Genomic DNA, 15190 nt, shown 5'->3' with positions numbered 1-15190 from the left:
AGGTTATAATTGGCTGTAATTAATACTCCTACGAGCTTCCACATTCTCATGGACTGAGATGGAGAAATGCAGGATTGCTCCCTGACCCTGTGGACATGAGAGGAAGTCAAAGGGGTCTGTTGCGTTCTGATTTTCAGAAATCAAACATCTCTGATAGGAAAAGGTGAGAGAGAGGCAAACAGCAGCGCTGCTGGGAACCGGCTGTGCACGGCCCCATCTTTTCTGGGACACAAACCACAATAACCTCAACCAAAAATAACTGCAGAGCAAGTTGCTACAGACAGCAAGCTTCCTCTGTCCCTCAAGATGCTTCCACGTCACTCAGAGCATTTTGGGAGGGGCATGGGGTGCAAACCACGCACAACCACAACAGATTTTAGCAGTACTGAAAGTGGCCTTTGGTGAAACATCAGCTGAACAATCCACTCCAGGAGGGTGAAAACTAAAGAAGCCCAAAATGCCTGATGTCATGAAAACCCCACATGCGTCACCAGCGGGCTGGAAGAAGGGTTTGGGGCACCTGCACAGCTCAGCTGAGAAGGTTTTTGCACTCAGCAGGATCTCCAGCACTCGGGGAAGAAGGGCTGGGCTCTGCAGGCCACTTCCTCCAAGAAGCCACCGACTGACCCTTAAATGAAGACTGACAGCCACTTCCACACAGACACCCTGGGCCTTGCTCTTCATTACCGGCACGTTCCAGAGCGTGTCTGCATCAGCTTTTGCAGCTTGCACTTGAGAGAGAAACGTGAGACTCCCGTGTTTTCCCTCCAGGCAGGGCAGGACCTCTTGTTTTGCTCTGAGAGCAGAGCCTGGGGGAAAGGCAGAGAACTGGAGATGCTGTCACTCAAGGGTGCTTCTTTCAAGATGCATCTTGCAGACACAGCTCCAGTTTGGGAGGTGCCCCGAATTACTGAATCCAAGGAGAAGAACACAGCGTGGAATTCTGTCTGTTCACACACTTATTTCTCTTATTGGAGAATCATAGACTGGTTTGGGTAGGAAGGGACCTTAAAGATCATCCAAAGCCACACCCACAGCCAGGGACACCTTCCACTATCCCAGGTGGTTCCAAGCCCCATCCAGCCTTGGACACTTCCAGGGTTGGTGCAGCCACAGCTGCTCTGGGCAACCTGGTCTAGTGCCTCCCCCACCCTCACAGGGAAGAATTTTTTCCTAATAGCAAATCTATCCCTGCCCTCCTTCAACTTAAGGCCGTTCCCCCTCACCCTATCACTACACATCCTTGTGAAAAGTCCCTCTCCAATTATATCCTCAAACATTTGCTATAAACGCTGCCAGCGCTCAGATTTTGGACTGGACACCTGCTTTTAAGCAGGGTGGATGTTCTTATCTTCCCACACACTGGCTCCCAGCTCCAGACCTTCATGTTTACCACCCCTCAGAGCAGAGGCCAAGAGCAGCACCCACGTGCTGTTTTCCTCAGCTCTCCTGGGTTTCTCCCAAAAGCTCCATCCCTCTGAAGCTCCTTTCTCCAGACTCTCCATGGACTGGCACATTTTCCACCCTCAGGCCTAAAGCCTTGCAGACACTTGGCACGTTCCCTAAGCCTTCTGCACCCAGAGGTGCTCAGGGAGATTTAAACACATGCTAAAATGATTTATTGAACTGTGTCTGCCCCGGGGAGCCAAGAACAGCACAGCTGCAAACCACTGGAGGCTGCATTCCTGGTCCCAGCTGAGGGAGCAGCAAGCAGGCATCAGGTTGGGATATAGAATTTGTGCTAATCTGGTTTCCAGAGGGAGAAGACACAGGTGCCCACACTGGAGAGGGGCTGTAGCCCCTGCCCAAGCTGTTTCTGAGGGTGTCCCACAAGTAATTCCAGTCCTTTGTGCCCAGTCCACACTGTTCCTGTTGCTCCAGAAGTTCCCTGAGTTCCTCCAGCCACCTCTCCCTCCACACTGTCCCCTCCACTTGGAGCTGGAGCTCGCCCACGATCAAACTCTTGCTCCTGTTGCTCATCTGAGCCCTTCCAGGGCATCCTGTGCCCCGTGGTGTCCCCAGCCCCCTGCTCCCAGGCAATGCCAGAGGCTGTAATGCCAGATTGGGACACACAGGGATCTTTGATCCGACTCCTGGCCCTGCACAGACACCCCAACAATCCCACCCTGTGCCTTGTGCTGTCCAAACCCTCCTGCAGCTCTGGCAGCCTCGGGGCTGGCACCATTCCCTGGGGAGCCTGGGCAGTGCCAGCACCCTCTGGGGGAAGAACCTTTTCCTAATATCCAACCTAACCCCCCCTGACATGAAAGGGCTCTGAAATCCCAGTTTGGGCAGCAGGGCATCACCATGGGACATTGATGTGACAAATGGACATAACACACCACTGGGTCCTGCTGCCAACCTCTTCAGCAGCTCCTCGAGCTGCTCAGCCTGTAGTGGCCACCTGCCCCCCAGCAAAACCCAAACCCGGTTCCTCTTTCAGCCTGGGAGAGAGGAAGAGAGGGGAGGAAGGAGGAAGGAAGATGACAAATCTGCATTTCAGATGCTGAAAGGAACACGGCGCAGAAACAGATATTTTACAGGATTTTGCCAAATGCTTTGCTTGCTACTGCATCTTGTGCCAAGCACACCTACATGGGAGGGTTTTTATTACCTGTGCTAATGTTAGTGCCTTACCTCATGAGCCCTGTCAGAGCAACGCTGTTCCTTTGCCATCAGCTTCACAGGGAGGGGGCTCAGGTCCCATTTTCCTGGGGATCTCAAACTCTTCTATTGAAGCAAATGCTGTTTCCAGCTCTGCAGGAATACTGCAAGAGAAAGCAGTGCCTTGGCTTTCTATTTAAGATGCAGAATTGCCTCCTAGGAGTGCTGCATTTACTAAGAGAGCATAAAGCAAGAACACACATCTTGGAGCAAACCCGTGGGCAGTGCTCCTTTAACAGGGCCAGATCCTGCTCTCATTTACACACAGACATCTGGAGAGGCTTCGGGGAAATTACCCTGGATTGTCACGGCTGATGTGTCAGGAATCACAGCCCAGCACAGCCCTTGGGAGGAATTCATCTGTTCTATTGTGGCTTCCTAAAAAAACCTGCACTCAGTTTTTCCTCTTGCCTTGCACAGGTGAAAATCACCACTCAGGAGAAGTGCCCTGGCAGGGCTCTGCCACCAGGGCAGCAGCTTTTTTCAGCTTAGTTTTCCAAAGGGAGCAGCGCAGCGTGGGGTGGGAGAGGCAAGGCCACGTGTGTGGATTCTCCCGTGTATCCTTCGGGGCTGATTTCAGCTGATGACAGGCTGGGCAGAGTTTTCACAGCCACTTAATTACCAAACATTTCCTGCAGATCCTCAGCTGAGGACAGGAGAGAGGTCAGAGCAACGAGGGACAGCCCAACCCTGGGTGATGTCGCTGTTGAGGCAGGACGGGAATGAATAGACTGACTCAGAAGGATGTTGAGAGTAAAAACTCTGATTTATTTAAAATACCCTGCTCTTTTATACAGAGCTTTGCAAGGATAAAATCCAATGGTTCTGAAGTGAAAACAACCCACAGCATTGGTGCAGAATGCTTGACGCACAGTGATAGAACTTAACTATAAACAATGTGAAAAACAAGAGATAAAGAATTATTTACATTCTTTCCCAGCTCTTTCCCTGCCTGGCTAGAAACTCTCCGTTTCTTCCTTTGACTGAACCTGAGACCCACAGGGTGACACTTCAGGGAATATACACACACCTATAGATGAATAAAAGGACAGCGCTGGGCAGTGTGGCAATAAATCAGAGCCACAGCAGGGCTGGGGACTTGGGGGGACTCCCGGCTGCATCCCCGGCGAGCAAGGGCGGCGTGGAGCATCCGGGGAATCCACAGCTGCACCTGCATCCGCCCGGCCACACACAGAGGCCTTCAGTGCTCCATCTTCCCTCCGCTTCCTCCCTCTTGTCCCGCCGCTCCTGCCCTGAATGAGGCGTTTCAGGAGCGGCACAGTGCCCGGATTCTCTGCTCCCATCGCATCTGGCTCAGCTCTGCCCCGCATGTGGCACCGCGCACATCAGTGCCCAGCAGGGACCCTTCTCACCCTCCTCCTCCTCCCTCCGTGTCCCCACGGCTGTCACCATCTGCGCTGGCACTGCCCAAATTCCTGCCAAACGCGGTTCCTCTCCCACCAGCGGCTCAGCCCAACACGCCATGCCCCAGCCTCGGGTCACCGCTGTGCTGGCGGTCCCCAACAGCCCAGGGAGGTGTCACCATGGCCCTGGGAGCTGTCCCCATCCCCAGCAGCCCAAATGTCCCCCCAAAAGCAGCAGGGTGGGTACGGAGCCGAAGGAGGAACCAGGGCCGCTCCTGCCACACTCCCAGAGGAAGGCATGACGTGAGCTGTGGCTTAATTGGTTATTAATAACTTCTTTGTTAACCAGCCAGCCCAAAGGAGGAACAGAAATTTGACTACCCCGGTGGCAGCCAGCATCATTCACAATTTCTCCCTACGTTTTTTTGGGTTTTTTCTGTTGTTGTGGTTGTTGCTGGGAGTCGCAGCCCCCCGGGTGAGTCACGGCGGTGACAGCAGGGTGACAGCACGGTCCCCCCACCCACGCACACGGCACAGCCCTCGGCGGTGGGGTTTTCTTTTTAATTCCTAGAAAAATAACAGATGCTCTTGTTGAGGGGGAGATTCTTGGAATCCGTTCAGGCTGAGCCTGGATGTGACCAAAACTCCCCTCAAACAAGCCCTGCAGGAGCCACGGAGATCCCCTGCCCATGGGTGGTTACTCCATCAGCCCAGGAGGCTCCCCCCATGGCAAACAGCGACAGCAAACAGCCTCCACACCCAAATCCCACACCTCCTGCCCACTTTCTTTGTAACTTCCACTTACAGGGACCCTTTTCATTTGTCTCCCGTGTGAATCAAAGCTGGGACCCTCTGCACCTCCATGCTGTGCTGACAGAATGCAGCACAGAGGGGTTTTCCAGCTTCAGCTGTCTGGGAATGGCTCCTGAGGAGCTGACAGAGCATTCCCCACTCCCATCCCTGCTGCAGCATCAGCCCAGCTAGGAAAATTTAGCTTGGGGACCTGGGCTTGTCCACAGCACAGATCCAAGGATGGAGATTGGAAGCCAGACACAGCCGATCATCCCAGGAGTCACCATCAGACAGTTCCACAGCAGGATTCAGCAGAAAACATTCCTCCCACAGCTCAGATTAGAGCCTGACCTGCATGAGGGCACCCAGCAGGTCCCAGAGTTCCCCCAGGTGTGTCAGTGACCACAGCAAAGCCCCAGGCCAGAGCCAAGGACCAGGACACCACAGCCGTGGGGCACACGAGATCTGCTCCAGGTGGATGTGGACAGCTCCATCCTCTCCAGGTCACACCGGGGGAGACACAGCCACCACACAGAGGGACAGCTCACCTTTCGCTCTTGGTGCATCCCAGGGAAGAGCAGGATCCCAGGAGTACCTCCAAGACACAGCCACAAGAGAGAACACTCCCTTCTCATCAGTCCAAACCCAAGAAGTGGCCACCAGGTCCTTTTCTAGAGCCCAGGGAGGCAAATAACCCCCAGCTGTGCTGGCCCTGGTGGTTAATGGTGCACAGGATCAGTAAATGATCCTGGCCTGAGCCCCCACCCCAGCGTGCCCAGAGCCAGGCACTGACAGAGACCTCACCCAGCAGAGAGCAGAGTCCTGGGAGCTGCAGGAAGCCCTCGCTGTTTGTTCCCCTGTGGCTGCTGTGTCTGGGCTCTCCCTCCTCACCAAAACCAGGTTTGGCCTTTCCCAGGAGCCAATCCCAGCCACCAACCACCCAAGGCTTATCCCTCTTGAAGGGGTTGTTTGGGATGACCCCATCAGTGATCATTCCTTATAGGTTTTGGGTTGAATTCTACACCTGAGGCGTCATGACAATCACTTCTTTTCCAGATCCGTTTTTGGGGCCAAAAGCAGAAAGTGAGGCCCCACCACCAGCCCCCTGCCTCGGGTTTCTCCCATGAGAGCACAGTGCCACTTCCCAACCCACCTACACCACAGGCAAGTGGGCCCTGCCATGATTTACCAGCTCAAAAACCCCAAACCAGCCCCAGCCACCCATGCTGACCCCGAGGAGATGCAGCCCCATGTCTGGAGACCACCAGCACCTCAAGGAGCCTTTCATGGCCACGTTGGACCCAGGGTGGCCAATTCTCTGTGTCTGCTCCTCCTGTAGATGTTTTCCTACAGATCCTGTGGGATAATGTGAGCTCCAGAGAGCTCTGATCCTCTGTCCTCAGCTACACCAGGGTGGAACTGGTGGCACGAGTGTGGGCTGAGAAGTTGAGTTACACACAAGATCTGGTGCTCAGGAGTCACCAGCGTGGCCTCTGCTCTGGTGGGGGGGAAATGCTGACTCTGAGATCCTGTCTGGGGGCCCTGCTGTGGCATTTTCTAGCCCAGGATGTCACTTCCTCCCTGTGCAGGGCCTCGGTGGGGCTCGAGAGACATCTGGGTCCCCGTGGGAAGGGCTGATTCCATCCCTGGGCACACGGGCAGCTGCAGCCTTTATCCTACAGGATTTATCCACATTCCCCATCCAGGCACAGCCTGGATCCTGGCTGTGCTGCACTGCCAGCCCCCAGCACAGTGCTGTGTCCTGGGGCAGCATCCATCCCTCTCCCTGCTCCGGGGGCAGAACCCTGGGTCTGCAATGAGCCAGCCCAAAGCCTTGCCCAGCCAAAGCCTTGCCCAGCCCAAAGCCTTGCCCAGCCCTTTCCCATCCAGGCCCATCTCAAAGCCTTGCCCAGCCAAAGCCTTGCCCAGCCCAAAGCCTTGCCCAGCCCAAAGCCTTGCCCAGCCCTTTCCCATCCAGGCCCATCTCAAAGCCTTGCCCAGCCAAAGCCTTGCCCAGCCCAAAGCCTTGCCCAGCTCAAAGCCTTGCCCAGCCAAAGCCTTGCCCAGCCAAAGCCTTGCCCAGCCCAAAGCCTTGCCCAGCCCAAAGCCTTGTCCAGCCAAAGCCTTGCCCAGCCCTGCCCCATCCAAGCCCAGCCCTGCCCCATCCAAGACCAGCTCAAAACCTTTCCCAGCCAAAGCCTTGCCCAGCCCTGCCCATCCAGGCCCAGCTCAAAGCCCCCCAGGAGGCAAAGCCAGGCGTGAGATTCCCCCTCCGTGGGCAGATCAAGGGGTCACTGAGCAGCAGGAGAGGAGCTGGGGAGCCCGGAGCGGTGTCCATAACAAAGCTCCTCAGGCTGCAGAGGAAGGGGAAGAGGCTCCCCTCCCTCCTCTTCCTCCCTCCCGCGTGGGGATTTTGCAGCCAGGTAAACACAGGATGTTGATGAAACAGGGCTGGGCAGATTGGGCAACCCGGGAGTCAGCAGCAGATCCCAGCGCCTGGAATGGCCCTGCAGCCAGGAAAGGGCAATGCCAGAGCTCCTGGCACCTTCCTCCACCTGCCCCAGGGTCACAGAACTCCCCGGCTCGGAGGCAGAGGCAGCGGGGGCTGCTGGCCAAAGCCGGGGCAGGATGGGCTGCCACGCTCTGCTCCGTGCCCTCGGCTGATCTTTGGGATCTCCTTGCAGGCTGAGCTGAGCTCAGGACCGAGCCCCAACGTTCATCAGGCTTTGACACCCAACCAACAGCAACCGTGTGGCACCTCCTGTGTCCCTGCGAGGGGACGTGCAGGGCACAGGGATGAGGGGACAGATCCCCCAGGATCCCACCCTGCCGGGCATCGGCTCAGGGGTGGCACAGCAGCTTGGGATGGGCACCTGGGGAGCAGCTGAGCACGGCAGGGTTTGGCTCCCTGCCCAGGAAAGGGGCCCCAGAGCAGCCCAGCCTGTCTGGGGGTGCAGGTGCTGCTGGCACCCCACCATGCCCACGCGTGCTCAGGCAGCAGCTGGGGACAGCAAGACCAGTGAGCCACCAGTGAGCACCAGTGAGCCACCAGTGAGCCACCAGCATGCCACCAGCAAAGCCACCAGTGAGCCATCAGCAGGCCACCAGTGAGCCACCAGTGAGCCATCAGCAGGCCACCAGTGAGACACCAGTGAGCACCAGGGAGCAGCAGGGACCTGGACCCTGCCCGGGGAGTGCGGCCAGGGCAGCAGGAGGGGACGGGGACGGGGACAGGGACAGGGACGGGTTGTGATGTAGGGAGTGACAGAGGTGTCAAGGGGCTGCCTGCCTCACTAGAGCCTGAGTGCAGGAGGGGCTGTCCCCAGTGTCCCCAGTGTCCCTCCCGATGTCCCCACTGCCCCCTCACTGCCATGTGGGCTGCACAGCCCGCGCTCCAGGGGATGTCCCTAACCCTGTCACCAGTGTCCCTGGTGTCCCCAGTGTCACCAGTGTCCCCAGTGTCCCCAGTGTCCCCAGTGTTGCTGATGTCCCCAGTGTCCCCAGTGTCCCCAGTGTTCCCAGTGTCCCCAGTGTCCCCAGTGTTGCTGATGTCCCCAGTGTCCCCAGTGTCCCCAGTGTTCCCAGTGTCCCCAGTGTCCCCAGTGTTCCCAGTGTCCCCAGTGTCCCCAGTGTCCCCAGTGTTCCCAGTGTTGCTGATGTCCCCAGTGTCCCCAGTGTTCCCAGTGTCCCCAGTGTTCCCAGTGTTCCCAGTGTTGCTGATGTCCCCAGTGTTCCCAGTATCCCCAGTGTCCCCAGTGTCCCCAGTGTCCCCAGTGTCCCCAGTGTCCCCAGTGTTCCCAGTGTTCCCAGTGTCCCCAGTGTCCCCTGGGGCACTGCTGCCATCTGCTGGCACGATCCCATGCTGCTCCGGTCCTGAGCCTGGCCACCGCGCCAGGCTGGGTGGGGACCCGCTGTGACCCTCTGGGGACCCTCCATGTCCCTCTATGTCCCTCTGGGGACCCGCTGTGCCCCTCTGTGTCCCTCTGGGGACCCGCTGTGCCCCTCTGTGTCCCTCTGGGGACCCTCTGTGACTCCACTGTCTTGTGCCCCCTGCCTGGCACTGTGGGACCACCTCTAGCTCCAGTCTGGACACCCCTAGGTGTCCCCAAATTCCCCCTGCTGCTCCAGGAATCCGAACCCCAAAGCTGCTCCCCGTGTCCCCCACGGCACAGGTGACTGTCACCCCAGTAAGGCTCTCCTGGGCTGCAGGTGTCTCCCACACCGGCCCCTTGCAGTGCCCGGACACCCTCCCTGCCCCATTGTTCCCCGTGTGGGACGGCCGGGAGTGGCCCCTGTGTCACCCACTGGGCTGATGGGGCAGGGACAGGATCCGGCGGGGGAGCAGCGGCTCTGCTGGGCTGTTCCCCCAGGGAACATCCAGCTCCATCCCCCCCAAAGCTGCTGAGGGGCAGAGGAAGCTCATCCCAAGATGATTTCCTGCTGCATTCCCATCCCCTGCGTGTCTCAGGGATGCGGGGATTTGCTGAGTCCCCTCCTCCCTGGGACAGCCGAGCACATTCGGAGCCTCTTCCCACGGCCTCCCTGAGCCTCCTGGCCTTGCCGGCACCTCCGCATCCCCTGGGAGCAGCACATCCCGGGATAACCACGGGGGACTGTGCCTCGCTGGGTGGGGGGACACCCAGTGACACCCTGCACATCCCTCTGGCCTTCCCACGGGCACTGAAGTGGCCTCAGTGGGGTGCCTAGAGGTCCTTTGCTTTTCGGATGCAGTCGGGAAGCGGGAATAAGGTTTGGGAGAGGCGAACCACCGAGCCCAATCCCCGCAGCGGCTCTGCAAGCACCATGGCTCATCCCACCCCGGGCAGATGGCAGCAGCATCCTGCTCCTCGCTGGAAAATGCCCAAATGCACGGGCAGGGACTGCGCTGCAGCTGTCCCCGGTTTCATTCCCCGCAGCAAAGCGAGGCGGTGTCTGGCGGATTTTCCATGCGCTCCCTGCCCCAGCCCACACACAGGAAGGCTGCACAGCTCAGGGACCTTCCCGCTGGGAATGCTCCCCGGCGTGCGAGCCCTGCAGACTCCGTGCCTGACGCCCACGGGAGCAGCGGGAAGTTTTAGTGCTCAGTTTTAGTCTAAAAGGGATTTTTATTCCCTAAGCCCTGTAGAAGAAAACTGGGAAAAATCAGCTCGCCCAAGGGGCCAGCCCAAAGAGGCAAAAGAGCCAACATCAGTTGTGCTGAAAGCTCGCTGGGCAGAGCTGAGCCACGGAGGGTTCGCTCTGAATTCCCAAAAAACCAGGTGTGTGCATCCTCCCACCTCCCTCCGCCTCCGGCATTCCCACCCGCCGCCATTCTCTTGCTTCTGGAACAACCATTCCCACCAATCCCCCCTTTGGCAGCTCAACCAGAGACTCCCCCATCAGCGCTGCCCGTGCTCCCCAAACACCCTTCCCAAAATCCTCAACCCATCGCCATCCCTCTCCCATCCAAACCCCGGCCGGCTGCCCACCAACTCACCGCGGGGGAAACGCCAAATCCTTCTGCCATCCTTTGGCACGCCTGGCACTCGGGTGGGCTGGCACGGCTCCCCCCCGCCTCCGCCGCACATCTGGGCAGCTGTGGTGCCCCGGCAGCGCTGACATCAGCTCGGTTTCCTGCCCCGGTGCCGCGCCGTGCGCGCAGCCCCACGGCCATGGAGTCCGTGGCCCTCTACACCTTCCAGGCGACGGAGAAGGACGAGCTGCCCTTCCAGAAAGGGGACACCCTGAAGGTACAGGGGACACGGCTCGCCGGCTGGCGGGGGTTGGATGATGTTGTTTTGGGGTGACGGAGTGGGCCCGTGGTGACGCCGGTGCTTCCTTTGGCCCTGGCTTTAACGCTCCTGGGGCTTTCTGTGGGAGATAAGGAGCCGGCCTCGAGGATTTTGGAGTGTGGAGGAGCATTCCTGGCTTGCTACCAGGAACAGCTTCAGAGCAGGACACCCCCAGCTGGGACATGTGGCTGGCAGTGCCACCAGCTGTGCCCTGTGGCAGCCCCAGGGTCTGGGACACGTCTTCCCTGTCCGGGGGGCACTGGAGGGCACAGGGCAGCAGGAGCATGTGCCCAAACACCCACCCGGGCATTGGGGTGGGCGCTCAGATGCCATCTGGCAATCCCAAAAAGCTCCAGGGGGGCTCAGAACATCCCTGGGGGCAGCAGCCCTGTGATGGGAGTGATGGCAGCTCCTCCCTGCCCATGTGCTCATCCCTTCGGGCTCTCCCCGGACCCCTGGCACCCTGTAGCCCCTCCGGGGGGCACATCCAGGCTGGAACCCAGAGCCCCAAACCCCCCGTGCCATCCCTGCCTCCCGGCGTGTTTTCCCCGTGGGTTTCGGATCCTGTTTTCACAGCTGTGCCGGCCCCGGGCCCCTGCGGGGGAGGCTGGAAAATGTCACACGGAAGCGGTGTCAGCACCCACTGCCACCGTGCCGGGGGACACGGGGGCCTGGCTCATGGCCTGGCTGCTCCAGGGACAGATTTCACCCTCTTCCCTGGGCAGGGGTCTGGGACAACACCGGGCACCTTCCAGCTCTGTGAACCCAAAGCCCGCAGGGTGTGCCAGCACTGCCAAAGCCCCCTTTTCCCCAGGGGATGCTTGGTGGGTGTTGAGGGGTCTGGGGCAGCAATGGGGTCCCCATCAGCCCCCCTGCCAAGGGAATGGCAGCCAGGCTGACACCTCCCTGCTCCTCTCCCACCTCAGATCCTCAACATGGAAGATGACCAGAACTGGTACAAGGCTGAGCTGTTCGGCCGTGAGGGCTTTGTCCCCAAAAACTACATCAAGGTCAAGCCACACCCGTAAGTACCACCCCACCAGCCAGGCAACAATCCCAATTCCCAAAGGTCTGCCACGCGCCAGGGTAGTCCCACACGGGGGGAAACTGAGTCACAGAGCTGGGGGGGGGGGAGGGGGGTCAGTCTGCCAGTGTCACCACAGCCTGAGGGGACAAAAGGCAGCAGCACGCCCACGTACCCCCAAAAATCCAACCCTCACACCGAGCTGCCACTAAATAAATGATAATTGGGGAACAACAAAGCGTTACGGGATTATGACTGCATTAAACACAATCCTATTACCGTGTTATTAAAGCCCAGCCTAATCCATCGCTGATTGAACCTGTGTTTTATATATCCTTAGCCCCTGGTAAATCACATTTAAATGCCAGAGCGAACGCGTGGGCTCGGGGCAGCCCGGGGCACATCCCACTGCTTCTCCAGCTCGGGATAACAAACGGGATGGGCGAGACGCAGCCTCTTCCATGCAGCACCTGGAGGGGCTGGCCCTGTGCTAAACTCCGCGGCTGATCATTCACCGGGCAATTCTTACAGCAGCAGAGAATCTTCCCAGCCCACGGACCCGAAATATTCGGGCACAGGGGTGGGACAGGGGGACTCTGCTCCTTGAGCCGGTTTGGGAGCTGCCGGCGGTGCAGCAGGAGGGGTTTATCCTGGCACCGGGGGTTTATCCTGGCACCGGGGGTTTATCCTGGCACCCGGGGTTTATCCTGGCACCGGGGGATTTCTGCTATGCCCCTGGAAGAGCTTTTCCCACCAGGGCCCAAGGGACGCGGAGGAGGGGACAGGCGGCAGAGCGGGGCCGAGGCACGGGGTGACAGCGCAGGTGACAGGATGCGGTGGCGGCTGCCGGTGACGCGGAGGGGGCAGCGCGCCCACAGCACCCTGAGGTGCCCCCCGAAAATTCCGGGCTGAACCAGGAGGGGGAGGGAAGGGAGAAATTGCCGGCGGAGGGTCGCAGCCCCGCGAGGAGCCCGGTGCAGACCCCTCTCCCGGTGGCACCGGGATTCTCGGGTGCGGCGCCGGGGGGTGCCCGGGGGTGCCCGGGGGTGCCCGGGGGTGCCCGCGTGGCTCAGCCCGGTGGCCCTCGCAGGTGGTACGCGGGCAGGATCTCCCGGCAGCTGGCAGAGGAGCGGCTGCTCCAGCGCAATCGCCTGGGAGCTTTCCTGATCCGCGACAGCGAGAGCGCCCCGGGCGAGTTCTCCCTCTCCGTCAGGTGAGCGCCCTTGGGACGCGCGGCAGGAGGGGAAGGGTCTCCTTCCATCCCTCCATACATCCATCCCTCCATACATCCATCCCTCCCTCCATCCCTCCCTCCATCCCTCCATCATCCCTCTATCCATCCCTCCATCCATCCATCCATCTTCCTTCTGCAGCTATGGGAAGGACGTCCAGCACTTCAAGGTGCTCAGGGAGAGGAACGGCAAATATTTCCTCTGGGAGGAAAAGTTCAACTCCCTCAACGAGCTGGTGGATTTCTACAGGATGACCACGATTGCCAAAGAGCAGCAGATTTTCCTGTGGGACGAGGACCAGACCCAGCAGGTACCACCATGGACGGGCCCGTGGGTCCCACACCCTGCATGAGCCCCCTCGAGGCTCAGTGTCCCTGCAGAGGGACAGGGACATCCCTGGCTGGCACCTCAGCGGGGTGAGGAGCAGGAGAGACGTGGTGCTGCAGGGAGGAAGAGCTCCTGGAGCAGCTCAGCAGGGCAGGGCAGGGCAGGGCACTCATCCCTGTCCCTCGGGCCAGGAGTGATGCCCAGGGCAGGTGGCAGAGCCAGGGCAGGGCACGGCCAAGCTCCAGCAAAGCCAAGCCCTGGGGCAGTGGCTGTGGAGGTGGCAAAACTGGACTTTGGGAGCTGGGATGGGGAAAGCTCCAGCACCTGGAAGGAGCTGGGAAGGAGAGGGTGCCAGCTGCCCCCAAGGGTCCCCTGGGCACCCATTTTGGGTCTCCAGCAGCAAGAACAGGGAGTCTTGTGCCCTGGGGTGTTCCCCTCCACCTGGGCTTGTCCCCAGCGCTCCACTCTTCCCTTTTCTTGCTTCTGTCTCTCCAAAGGAGGCATCCCAAGGCTCGTCCTCACGCCGTGGTGGCACGGCGTCCCCACCAGGGCCCAGGCAGTGCTGCCCAGTGCCGGGGGCTGGCAGATGGGGACCCCTCTCCTCCCACCAACCCCTGCCCTCGGCTTCCCTGCAGGTGAAGAGACCCCGATTTGTGCAAGCCCAGTTCAACTTCTCAGCCCGGGAGGGCTCCCAGCTGCCCTTCCTCCGCGGGGACATCATTGAGGTCCTGGACTGCCCTGACCCCCACTGGTGGCAGGGGAAGATCTACGGCCGTGTTGGGCTCTTCCCCCGGAGCTACGTCCACCCCATCCACCAGTGACCTTCAGGTGACCATCCACGAGTAACCTTCAGGTGACCTTCCACGAGTGACCATCGACAAGTGACCTTCTTCAAGTGACCATCCATGAGTGACCATCCACCAGTGACCTTCAGGTGACCATCCATGAGTGACCATCCACAAGTGACTATCCACGAGTGACCATCCACGAGTGACCATCCACCAGTGACCTTCCAGTGACCATCTACCAGTGACCTTCAGGTGACCATCCACCAGTGACCTTCAGGTGACCATCCACGAGTGACCCTCCCCACGCAGACCGGGCAGGACCCAGCCCCGTTGTCCCCGCTCACCAGAGCTGCCCACACAGCCTGAGTGTCCCTTTGTCCCTGGTCCGTGTCCCCCAGCCCAGGGCTGGAGCTGGCAGCGCTGTTCCCTGGGGAGGGAGTGTGGAGTGTTCAAAAAAAAAGCTTTTCCAGAGGCACAATCCAGTGGGATGGCAGCAACAGAGGGAGTGAGCCCAAAACCCCAAACCTTGAATCCTCTCCAAACCCTGTAAGCAAAGCCCCAGCTCCAGGGAGGGCTGCAGGCAGCCAGGATCCACAACTCCAGGGAGGAATTCCAGGGCTCAGGGTACCAGGGAAGGCTGATCCAGGCAGATTCCATCCTCTGGGTGCTGTTCATAGCTGTAAATTGTGGTGCTTTTTTTAATATTATTTTTTATTTAGGGCCATTAAAATGTGTTTGGGTGTTGCCCCTGAGAGTGGCTGCTCCTTTTCCAGCGCTGCCAAGGCGTCCCATCCCTCCATTCACGCAGGTGCTGCTCCACTGCAGTTTTGCTTCCCTGCGACCCCATTTCCCCACCCCAATGCCTGTCCCTACCCCCCCAAAAGGATTTTCTGCCCCCACAAATGCCCCCCACACCTCACACCTCCACTTAGGGAATGTAGTGCTCAGAACACCCAACTCGTTGCACCAGTGGATTTAAACATCACATCCCAAAAAAATGAAAAATAGCACCCAAATCCTCATTTTTCCCCTCTCCGAGCACCTCTTCCCCACCCCAGGGGTTGTCAGGGCGCTGGGCAAAACAGACATAGCAGAAAATACTGACACACATCAGGACCATGGCGCTGATGCCACAGACACGGGCCCAGAACGGGGGTTCTGGGGGGTCCCTGAGGGTCACAGCCGGGGGTCCCGTGGCCTTGGGTGGCTCTGGGTGGCCAGGCTGGCT

At 59.3% G+C, this 15190-nt stretch overlaps 1 protein-coding gene across 2 annotated transcripts; it reads left to right on the top strand.

Annotated features, from left to right (window-relative positions):
• The first annotated feature begins 10471 nt into the window (after window positions 1-10471).
• Window positions 10472-14198, top strand: GRAP (GRB2 related adaptor protein). 2 transcript variants are annotated; one of them, XM_021550547.3, is made up of 5 exons: window positions 10472-10549; window positions 11518-11615; window positions 12706-12828; window positions 12989-13157; window positions 13816-14198. In XM_021550547.3, exons 1-5 carry the CDS (start codon window positions 10472-10474, stop codon window positions 13993-13995), a joined length of 648 nt encoding a protein of 215 aa, XP_021406222.2. In that variant the 3' UTR covers window positions 13996-14198. The 2 variants fall into 2 exon arrangements, with proteins under 2 accessions (XP_021406222.2, XP_021406213.2); XM_021550538.3 differs by having other exon boundaries at window positions 13810-14198.
• Window positions 14199-15190: the final 992 nt, after the last annotated feature.

The sequence above is a fragment of the Lonchura striata genome, chromosome 16 (genome assembly GCF_046129695.1).
Source record: "Lonchura striata isolate bLonStr1 chromosome 16, bLonStr1.mat, whole genome shotgun sequence".
NCBI classification, from domain to species: domain Eukaryota; kingdom Metazoa; phylum Chordata; class Aves; order Passeriformes; family Estrildidae; genus Lonchura; species Lonchura striata.
Note: the sequence above shows the minus strand (reverse complement) of the source record. Positions and strands in the feature narration are given on the sequence as shown.

Excerpts from the sequence above, each read along its gene's own strand:
- GRAP (XM_021550538.3), top strand. The coding sequence starts at position 10,472 with ATGGAGTCCGTGGCCCTCTACACCTTCCAGGCGACGGAGAAGGACGAG. Across the intron at positions 11,616-12,705 it reads ATCAAGGTCAAGCCACACCC|GTGGTACGCGGGCAGGATCT; the intron begins GTAAGTACCACC and ends TGGCCCTCGCAG. Across the intron at positions 13,158-13,809 it reads ACGAGGACCAGACCCAGCAG|GTGAAGAGACCCCGATTTGT; the intron begins GTACCACCATGG and ends GCTTCCCTGCAG.